Raw genomic sequence first — 11,301 nt, 5'->3', positions numbered from 1 at the left:
TTATTCACTAACTGCTTGTGTAAATAAGCTCTTGGTTTGTTAATAAATAGAAAGTATCTATGTTCTCTATACAAAAAGTCCATGAGTAATATAGTTAATGCAAATAGTGGAACTATGTTCTTGTCAGGGTCCATCTCTGTCCACAAACTCTGAAGAGCACTGTCTTCCTCAGTAAGATGTAAACCCAGGGGTCTAAGATCTGATTCCAGGAGGCTATACGTAAAGCCACATAGATGAGCTTTTGAGCTGATGTTCCAGGGCTTTGCTTGAGCTGCATCAGAAGAATTTGGATCTAAAATGTAGGAGAAAAATGAGAGAAAACAATTATGATGTGTTATTTATTCTTTGTCCCTTTTTATTAATCAGATCTAATATTAAAATAAATCATATCTAAATTATTGTAGAAAAAAAGTCTTCAGAATAACAAAAGCAGCACTCACAAGGAAGGGGCTCCAGCAGACACAGGAAACAACAGTGATGACTACCAGTTGCGCCATTACCTCTATATCCAATGAAAAAAACAGCGAAGAAGATGATGTACGTGATTCATGACGACCAAAGCGGGTTGTGTGGTTTGTTTGACCATTGGGGGTCTTCATTCTGGCATGCACCAATGAAGCAACACTCATTATGTTGCTGAACAGGGAAAGGGTGAGCGCAGTGAGGCCCAGACATGAGAAAATCAAAGCCAGGTAAGTGTCAGCTGCAAAACATGGAGAAGTAACTCTCAAAAAACACCAGGTGCATGGATATTGGATAGTATAAGTCCCTACTTTGAGTAAAGGCAGAATTGCCAGAACAAGTGCAAGAGCGGAAAGGAATAACACCACCCGTACCACATGAGCCACAGTAATCATATTAAAACGACAAAATGGCTTAGTGATGGCCACACAGCGCTCCACTGCCATAACACAACCGAACAGCAAAGGGCACAGGCCAAAAAACACCATATTTGTTCCAAAGACATCACATAGTTTCATAGTATACTGATGATTCATGTGGAGATACAGTGCAAAGGAACCTAGGATCACATGACCTCCGAGGTCAGCCAAAAGCAAAGCCACTGTTAGAAGTAGGAATGGTGCTTTGGACTGGCGGCAGAATCTACCACGAGACTTAGCCAGGATGCTCAGTGCAGCAAGGTTGGAGATGGTGCCGAATAACATTGTGAAGCAGGATATTGCTAAGCCTGAATTGCTCATGGGAGGTGGGACGCTACTATTCGGCTGGCCACATGTCTGATTCAGATGGCAAGTTGTCATCATTTCCATTGATACCTACAAAAAGAAAAATTATGAAAAAGTTTAAAAGAACATGCATTAGTTAAAGTCTACAATTTTTTAGCTAATTTCAACCTGTTTTGCCATCTAGATATCTCAAGTAAATTGCAGACAACAACACATCAGAGAAGTTAAAAACAAACAAACAAAAACTCAGTAGATACATGCTTTACTGGGCAGCTCAAAGTAATAATAAGTGGTATGTAAGAAATGTCTTGCCAAGATCTCCCCACAATCACGTTTTGCTTAAATTATTTCAGTAGAGGGGAATGTATCTAAACATATAGTATTATTTCTATGTAGTAAATTGCCATTAACTTACCTTCAGACTCCTTTGATGAACACTCAAAAGGAATGAAGGATGATGAATGTGCCTCTTGATAACACAGATGCCTCATGTACCAAATCACAGTATGATCACAGTTGCCTACGATTATTTACTTTCATTCCCCTCCCCTAATTTTTTTTCTTGTCCTCTGAAAGCTCCTCTTCCTGCCTGGTCTACCTTTCTCTTTCTCTATCTGCAGACAGGTTTCTCTGCATACTATTCTTTCCCGTCTGAACATGTCCTCTAATCTACTCGTAAGAGATACTCATTTGGAACAGAGTAGAGCTAAAAAAATGTTAGTCCTCACTAACATTTTCTTCCTCAAATTCCAGCATTTATACACCAGACAAAAATCATCAAAAGAGTTTGAAAGAGTAGATGATAATTAGATACTTAGATGCACCATCACATGCTAAACAACATCCTAACAGGTATCTCACATATTAAAAATTATATTATTGAAAAAGTATTTTAGACATGTATTTAAACATTTTCTAAACAAGGAATTTGCAATGATAACTTAAACAGCATTATTCATAAACCTATGTGTAGACTTCAGAGTTGTTCAGAGTTGTTATCTGTGATCTTACGTAAACAGGAAGGAAGTGGAGACAGTCTCCCATTTCCTCTCTGAGTATAACTATTTCAGTCTTTGAAGTTGAACCCTCAGATCTAAGAAACATAAGGGGAAAGATGGAAAATGTCATTGAATGGAAGCGGAATTATTTATTTTATTTCTGCTAAACGACTAAAGAAAAATAGAACTCTTTATCCTTCCACTGTTTTTATTTTCCAGATAAAATAAAATGAATGAAGTCAGAAATGTCAATACACAAAGGCCTAAAATATTACAGAGAATATGTATTCAGTTTAAAGCTTCTGAAAATGTAAACAGAAAAACATTAAAATACAATTTTGACTAATTTAAAGACATGTCAGAAGGTGCTTCTGGAGAAAATTGTGGATGCCACAAAAAGCATTATTATGTTACCCTGTGTGGAGCTCTGCTTTATCTGTTTAATCTCTTCAAGCTTCTTTTGAAAAATAAATAAACAGAAATGAAATTGAAAGGAAATTGATGTAACAAGCTTTGTGTAAAGTCATGTTACCAAGAAAGTTTGAGTGCTGTGTAAAACGCAACACACGCAGACACAAACACACACGATGTGAAATAAAAGTTTTGAAAATTGAATATTCTCTGTGTTGCAGCAAGGATTCTTTTAAAAGCACTGTAAGTGTAAGTGTTAGGACACTGAAGGGAAGAACTGCTGTAATAGTTTTTATATATATAATGTTTATTTATATAACGTTTTTAGTCTCACAATTTTTTGTGCCAATGTGTTCTTGGCACCAAATTAAAAATGATATTATTTCTTCACAAGCAATCAAGTTTGACAGTTTTTTTTGTTCCACATTCTTTTTGAAGAAACCATCATTTTTTGGGCCTAAAAAAATCTTGTATATGCAGTTTTTCTTAAAGCTGTTTTTCTTTTGTGATTTCATCTCATCAAAGAAAGTATCTGTAGCTCATCAATGACACTGCTGTAAAGCCTGTAGCAATAAAATCACAATGTGACTGGAGTGGGTTACAATCTGACAAGATTGGTTAGAAATGCAGTATATGTTGGCATGTGATTACCAGAGCAAAAGGCAGGATCTCCAGCAGCTATCTCCATCTGGATGTCCAAATTAGCATGCTTAGTTGATAAAGCCGTGCTTCCTTTGGATATAACAGGCCCCTTATGTACAAGCAGGTCCGCCTCTGAAACCAGACAGACTTTTCTGAACATGCGTTGCTTCTTTGCTAATACTGTATAAAATATAAGTTAAAGGTTGAATTCTACTTAACGAATGGTCAAAAATTCAACTGATTTACCTCTATTTAATGTTTGTGAGTAGAACATATCTCTGAAGTGGTAGTTAAGTGCCCTATGAATCTCAGAGCATTTCCCACTAAGACCAGAACATGTGAAACTTTCCTTTTAGAATTGACTGCTCTGGGCAAGAGGTCATCAGTCAAATTCAGTAATCTCTACAGGCACAGGAGAAGAGAAGGAGATGGAGTGAAATACAGTTAAAGTCAGAAAATATTTAGCCCATGACACAATTTTAAATAATTTATTTCTGTTTTTCAGTAGATGAGAATGCAACAAGTTAAAGCTAAGCTAATGAAACTCAGCTTTAATTCAAGTGACTCAACAAATAAATAAATGAACAAATTAAAACATTATTATAATTATTTCTATTTTTCTACCCAGTCACCTTTACTAATGCCCTTTGTCTATTTATTAATTTATTAATTAGAGTCATAACAAATTAATCAGAAAGAAATAGCAAGCGCAACACGAACAGTTTTCCAACATCCATCCATAGGGTCACCAGACGCTATCCTACAAAGAATGTCCTCTTCATTCAGGTCCACTGATTTCTTACTGTCTCTGAGCTCCTGAGAGATTTATTTCAGATAATTCACAAGGGCAGTTCAGTTTTTTTGTATTCTCACTGGCTCAAAATGGTTCCATTTCTGCAGTGGAAATGGGCATTATTAAGAACAAAAATATTATTGATCATTTAGTGGGAAAGAATGGATGGATGGGTTTTGAGATTAAAGTTAAAAAAATGAGATTAAAGTAATAATTCTATTTTGAGAAAAACATCATAATGTGGAGATTACATTTGTTGTTTCAAGACAAACTGGCACACCTGCTACCCTCTACAAAATGCCCCGTGTAGATGAACAAATTGATGAGCTGTCTTATTGTGTTTTGTTATACAACATACATCCTCTTTATTGAACAAGGGTGTAATCATCAATACCGTTGCATCTGTCCATTGCCAGCCATTTCACTACAAATCTGGCCAACTCTTCCAGGTTTGTGCGTGCTTTTCTTTCTGATCGCATGCAGCTGTCTGAAAATTAAGCTTCTACAATTTAATGTAATCAACCCCTATAGTATGTCTGTGAAGGTTCTCAGTCATCCAGGTCATCGTAGTCAAAGGAGCTTGCAAAGAAAAGCGTCTGGACTTTAACCCTTATAGTAGTTTTCTAAATATTACAAATCTAATTATATTGTTATATAACAATGCCTAGAGATGATAAACATTTTGCTGCATTATGTCATACTCAGCCCTCACCTCCTTATTGTTCCAGATTCCCAGACAAGTTAAATCAGCCAGATTTTAGTCTGAAGCCAGCATTGCAGAAACAGTAATAACTGCCTTGTGTGTTGATACATGATGCATTGTGAACACAGAGATTTCCTTTTTGAAATTTGTTAATGTCTAGATGAGCAGAAAGAAGACATTTAAGAAGAGCTGAGAAAATAAAATCTTAAGCCATCACCTTGAACACAGAAGAGAAAAAGTTTGTTGCAAACACAGATTTCATTTATTCAATGTTATTTCAAAAAATCATGTTGCAGATTATACATGTCTATATATCTGCATCTATAGATATAGATAGATATTACATAAATTATATATTGGTGTCAAAATGTAATATAAACAAATCATAAAAGCTCTCATTCAAAACAAGGATACCTAATTATTCATATTTCTTAATTTGTACATTATAAATGCTCTTTGCAACTGTATTACACAAAAGAAAAATGAACCTGGTCAACCTGTTCAACCTTCACTGTTCATAATATTTCAAACACAGGATGCCAGATGTGTGTCCTGAGTGAAGTTACTGTTAGTAGTCTTATCTGCAAACACCATCAGCCTTCCTTTCTGGTGAGCTAGCATCCGAATGTTGCATGTAGTTTCTGCTGAGTGGTTATATTTCAATTTACTCTGAAAGCATACATAGAACTTCTCAAGTGCTGCACCCTTTATATTTTCCCTGTACAGAGAAGGGAGTGGGAGCCCCAACTAGTGGTAGGTAACACAACAACATTACAGAACCAACAGTTAACTGAATATAAATTCAGGCAAAAAAAAAGATGATTAGTTTAACCAACAACAGGGTGATGGTAAATATGACTGAGGTTAGGGTAAACCTCGGCTGCTTGAAAATGAAGTCAAAGCAGAAATTGCAACTATTGCAGTTTCTCTAGATGACACAAGAAGTTGGTTCCAAAAGGGGAGTCAGTCTGCATAGACTATGTTAAAAAGGCAAATTTTATAGCATTAAAAAGCATATTTACAGCCTGGTACAAAAACCCTTTTGACATCTTCAGAAATTTCCGCTTCAGAAATGACCAGGGGAATTCTACAGATATCAGCAAGTATACAAAGTCATCATCCCTCCACTTTTATAAGATTGCTTAAGAGATATTTGTCCAGTACAAAAACTGAAATATACATGTCAGCAGTTTTTATCCGGCAGGTGATTACTTTCTAGCTCCTCAAAGTTGACATTCTCTTGTATCCTGGGCACTCTTCGAAACCTGATGATGACAAAATGAAGAATATTCATATTCAAAAAATGATCAAAAATGTCTTTCATTATAACCAAAGGATCTTATTCACTTCACATCTTGATGTCCTTCAGAACAGCTTATCAAACAAACAAAATGGTCAAATTTCGAAGGTGTTCAAAATGAAACTTCAGGAATAGTTTGCGGCAGTACCGCTGCCGATCAAATGTTAATCTGTGCCATCAATTTCTGTAAATAACTGCTTACACGAGCTTTTCTGTCACTCTTCTTCCGAGGAGCACACATTCTGGTCAAGGCATGTTTGTACTCTTCCCTCACCTAAAATGAGGATATAAATGAAATTTTACCAACAGGCAAGAACTTCTTATTTAGTTAAGCATGAATATTACTAACCTGCCTGGAAAACAGACAATACACTGCAAAGAGTGTAACTCCTTCCAGGCTGCCAAAGATGGTGAGGTAAGCCATGGCTGTATGGTTTTCCTGAAACTGGAAAGAACCAAAGATCCAGGTGTTGCCCAATACAAATAGCTGAGCCACTGCACTAATGGTGAATGCCCTGCAGAAAACATGTTGCAGGCAAGAAAATGAATGACCGATTGAAAAATCAGCCTTTGTTGGCTACGGACCAATCCCAAAACAAAAATCCAAAACCTAGATAAAAATTCTAAAGCAACGTAAGAAATAATCTAAACAGCACAACCAAAACTCAACAGGATCATGATAGTGATTTCTATGCGTAGCTTATGGGTAACTTACTCTATTTTGTGCAGGTCATCCAGGTCAGGGTTTACACTTGAGAACTTCTGTGCTAACTTCCATACAGTTATGAAAAAGAAGAAAATGTTTACCTGAAAAAGCAAAAACAAATGAACAACAAAAGCAACATTTATGTTTAAATCAGCTTTTTTTTTTTTTTTACACATCATTTTACTCTATAATCATTTCCCTAAATTGATTTCAACTTTACTTACAATGATGATTACACATGCAGGGCCAAAGTAATTCCAAATAAATCCCTGGGTTACCCAACAGCTGAAATGCACATTAAGAGTTAAGATAAATAGAGATTCAAGGATAAATTGATGATAAAATTTTAGGAATAGAGGGAACTTACTATCTCTCAGTGCCATGTCCCCTGGAATTAGCTAAGGCAGAGATGGCAACAATAACAGCTGGAACTCCATAGGCAGCTGCCATCATGTGGAGGGTTTTAAAGTTGGTGTTCGAAACAAGCATTATCATCCTGAACAGTTGTACACTGTCCAGACACATCCATAAAAATGTTGCCAGATAGGAAAAATGCAGGATCCCTGTCACCACTGTGCAGCCATCCTAATGGGGAAGAGATGAGATATTGCCGAACTAGACTTACTAAACTTCTGTTCTTTTCCTCATTTTGTCCCTTTACATCACAATTCAAGTTAAGTAAAAAATTCTGGATCTGCATTCATCTGAGCTTCAAACACAGTTAGTATTTACCTGGTTCTCAAAATGAGAGATTCCTGCTAGAAAGGCAAGGTTTGCAATGAAGAGGCTGATGCAGAGATGCAGGTGGATGGTGGTTCTTGGACTTTTAATAGAGCGGATCATTGAGAATGTCAAGATGGAGATGAATAAGAAAATCAGTGAAATGGACAGGAACACCCATATGATCAGATGAAATTCAAACTTCTCCTGTTGGGAAAGTAAATGAAAGTACATGAAAGTGGATTAAAGGTTTAACTACTAAATAGTCTGAAGTTTAAATGTTGCGGTTAATTAGTTTAAACCTTAATTTCATTGTAAGCCGTGAGTATAGCAAAGGTTCCCAGGTGGTTACAGGAACAGGAAGTATATTCCAGGTTTGACTCTGCCACACCGCAACCACGATCAGACCATGATCCTCCATTCACCGAGGAATCCCAGAACACACAGATGTGGAATGTTTGATTTGCCTATAAAACAAATATATGTGGGGGTTTTTTTGGCAAAAGTGATCACCACAATCTGAAACAACAAATGAGAGATAACCTCTACCTGTTCTTCTAGGTGGTTTAAAGTTAGGTTAATTGGCGTTTTGAGGTGGCTTGTATTTCTGTTGCTGACAGTGACAGTCACCACTTTGGAGTTTATCTTAAAGCTCTGGTTCTTTTGTGATTTCATTCCATTAAAGAAGCCATCTGTAGAGTTTTCCAGGTTTGAATAACTCATCAAGGACATTGTTGTAAAGCCTGTAAGAATGAAAGGAGAGCATCATTAGAGGGGCTCATAATTTGATGAAATTGGTTAGAAATATAGTATTTGTTGGCATATGATTACCGGGGTAATAGGCAGGATCTCCAGTAGCTATCTCCATCTGGATGTCCAAGTTAGCATGCTTAGTTGATAATGTTATGTTTCCTTTAGGTATAACAGGCCCCTTGTGTACAAACATGTCCAGCTCTGAAACCAGACAGACTTTTCTGAACATGCATTGCTGGTTTCCTAAAATTGTATCAATAAAAAATCATCTAAAAGTGAATTGATTTATTTTCTTCGAATTTCTATTTAACCTGTCTGAGTTGAGGAGATATAAATCCTTGAAGAATTAGTGAAGGGTCCTATGAGTCTCAGAGCATTTCCCACCAAGTCAAGAAAGTCTGAAACTTTCCTTTTATAATTAAGAAATGCACTGGACAAGAGCTCATCAGTCATATTCAGGAATCTCTACAGGCACAGGAGAAGAGAGGAAGATGGAGTGAAATACACTTAAGTCAGGCAATATTTACACACGGGCAGACATGCAGACACACATTCAGGGTTACAGGGGGCTTTAGTCTATCTCACATAAATAAAACAAAAGAATGAAATGATGAACTAAGCAACACAAAAAGGCAGCAGAAGACAACAGCGTTGGATGATTGCTGAAAACTTTTCACCCAGTAAAAGAACACCTTAACATCCAGCAAGTGAAGAAAACTCTCTAGTAGGTTGGCATATCATATTTACAAATTAATTATCCAAGCCTAGCACAATGAAAAAAACCCACAAAGACTACATGAAAAGGCCAGATTGTGAATGCTCTTCACTCAGCATTTAAGACAAAAAAAGAGATATTTGTGATTATGTGTGAACAATGCAATCATTCTTTAGGAGTTAATGTAATACTTTCTTTAGCTTGAATTACAGCTGAAAGCACACATTTTAATTGCATTTAAATGTTTCATTTAAAATCTATTGCAGTACAGAACAATATCTCTTAGAAATCTGTTACTGTACATTTAGAAAAAAAAAAAAAAAAAAGAAATCTGTTACTGTCCAAATGTTTCTGGACATAATCGTAACTGCAGGGTGAAACAAGAAAGAGTCAGACTGAGGCAGACTTTGATACTGGGGTCAACATCAACAGTCTACAAGAAATCTGAAAACCATATCCCCCCCCCTTCCACCCCCTTCCAAAAAAAAAAAAAAGACTACAGTTTACTTCAGTTGTACCTTTAGAGTCTCCTCTCCATTCAGCTCTACCGGTCTTTTGTTGTTTGTGAGTTCCTGACAGGTTTTTTCCATGTAATTCACTAAGCCATCTGCAATATGAAATCCCTAGAAGAGGGATTGGAGGATGATAAAATAAATCTATGAGATAATACGCATTTCAAATATATTTTGACTCGTGATATAACTGTGTCTTGTGTGGAGTTACCTCTTTCACATCATTTATATCTTTGAAAACATCACAGTTTAATTCTGAGGAAATAAAGTATTAAAAGTTTTTACTGATGACCAAAGTTTTCTTGAAGTGTTCTGTTCATGCATTTACTTTGAAGAAAATCAGATTAAAATGGATCTTGGCAAAGTTCAGTTTTTATTGTATTCTCACCAGTGCACCGTGCCGTTTTGTTGCCATAGTTAGTGAACCCTGCGTTGCACATGCAGTAATAACTGCCTTGTGTGTTGTTACATAATCCATTCTGACCACAGGGATTTCCTTTTTGACATTCGTTAATATCTAGAGCAGCAGGAAGAAGACATGTAAGAATACCTCTGAAAAAAAATCCTCTGCCATCACCTTAAACTGAAGAGCTCACTCTAAAATGGCAGCACCAATGAGAGCAACATTTTACCTTCACATGTAGCATTTTGATCGTGACGAAAGGTTTTATTCCCAGTAGTAGAAATGAATCCATCATCACAGGTGCACGAGTAATAGGGGATAATATTCACACATTTGGCGTTAGATCCACAGATGTCTTTGATTTCCAAACATTCTTTAATATCTTTAAAAAAAAGAAGAAGAGACCTTTAATCTTTACATACATTATGACTGTATGACATAAACTTTCTCCAAACCAACCACAGAGTTGTTGTCGCAATAAATTTGAGATGACTTACCTATACATGCACCAACTGTAAAATTCACCTCCCCTCTTGGGTGTCTGAAACCACCTTTACATTGGCAGTAGTACCTCCCAATTGTGTTTGTGCAGTTTGTATTGTTTCCACATGGCTCATCTATACATTCGTTTATATCTTTGTAAGGACACAGAAACGTGAAAAGATGTATTTGCATAAATATGTGCTTTGATATGAATTTGTTATAGATTTAAAAATAAAAATAGCTTGAAAATCCAAAAACTCAAACTTTTGATAGAAAAGGTTTAAAACACATATTTGTTGTTTTTTATTTAAAATAAATTTCAGAGATTATACATGTTATATGTTTAATTTTGTTTTAAATACAAATGCACACATTGCCCAACTTGCACATTTTCCATTACTGATTAAGTGTCAGATGTTTTGTTTTGTAAAGATTTTCATACCAATGCAGTTTTTTTTCTTTGTGAGAAATCCTTGAGGGCAGCCTGCTGATACTGACAGCACCATGATGAGGAAGAAAGACAGAGCTAAAAAAAAACAAGCAGAGAACTGTCAGCCTAGTATACTATGGTTCAGTACCTTTTGAACATTAATCTATCCTGATGTTTTATTCTGATTATGAATTTTGTTTATCATATAAATTGCACAAAAATGGTTGTGATAGTAAAAGGTCTGGGAAGAAGAAGTAAAGGCCCTCATTCTCTATCCTAATTTCCTCACATTAAATATGATTCTAAATAAACAGCACATTGGTGTCTGGAGAACTGTGCTTCCTATGAGTGAGAAAACATTACATGCCAGAGCACAAAAACAAACCATTATTACATCTGCGAGTTTGCACAGTCCATTTACTTTGAACTCCTAACTGACAGCTGATGGGTGCAGTATAAAGTTGGCCATTTAAAAACACAAAGAAATTTAGTGTAATCTTTGAAACAAATAACTAATTTATTGTTACCCAGTCAGCTGAATATGC

The 11,301-nt window shown here is 36.0% G+C and overlaps 2 protein-coding genes and 1 long non-coding RNA gene across 3 annotated transcripts; all 3 read right to left on the bottom strand.

The window, feature by feature from the left end:
- Positions 1-88: 88 nt before the first annotated feature.
- Positions 89-1,929, bottom strand: ptger1c (prostaglandin E receptor 1c (subtype EP1)). The gene is made up of 3 exons (XM_085454456.1): positions 1,603-1,929; positions 441-1,277; positions 89-292 (listed from the first exon to the last, which is right to left on the bottom strand). Exons 2-3 carry the CDS (start codon positions 1,269-1,271, stop codon positions 113-115), a joined length of 1,011 nt encoding a protein of 336 aa, XP_085310582.1. The 5' UTR covers positions 1,272-1,277; positions 1,603-1,929; the 3' UTR covers positions 89-112.
- Positions 1,930-5,957: 4,028 nt separating this feature from the next.
- Positions 5,958-9,518, bottom strand: adgre5a (adhesion G protein-coupled receptor E5a). Its single transcript, XM_085452964.1, has 12 exons — positions 9,447-9,518; positions 8,525-8,678; positions 8,292-8,414; positions 8,010-8,203; positions 7,763-7,927; positions 7,473-7,667; positions 7,108-7,325; positions 6,965-7,025; positions 6,750-6,841; positions 6,384-6,549; positions 6,257-6,308; positions 5,958-6,043 (listed from the first exon to the last, which is right to left on the bottom strand). Exons 1-12 carry the CDS (start codon positions 9,516-9,518, stop codon positions 5,958-5,960), a joined length of 1,578 nt encoding a protein of 525 aa, XP_085309090.1.
- Positions 9,519-9,650: 132 nt separating this feature from the next.
- On the bottom strand, positions 9,651-10,214 carry LOC146711567 (uncharacterized). The gene is made up of 3 exons (XR_014920295.1): positions 10,073-10,214; positions 9,829-9,957; positions 9,651-9,695 (listed from the first exon to the last, which is right to left on the bottom strand). It is a non-coding gene; the product is annotated as an uncharacterized LOC146711567 (long non-coding RNA).
- Between the last annotated feature and the right edge of the window lie 1,087 nt (positions 10,215-11,301).

This window comes from Copadichromis virginalis, linkage group LG4, assembly GCF_057382275.1.
Source record: "Copadichromis virginalis isolate Kocher_CV1m ecotype Utaka linkage group LG4, C_Virginalis_male_GT1.1, whole genome shotgun sequence".
Lineage (NCBI taxonomy): Eukaryota > Metazoa > Chordata > Actinopteri > Cichliformes > Cichlidae > Copadichromis > Copadichromis virginalis.
Note: the sequence above shows the minus strand (reverse complement) of the source record. Positions and strands in the feature narration are given on the sequence as shown.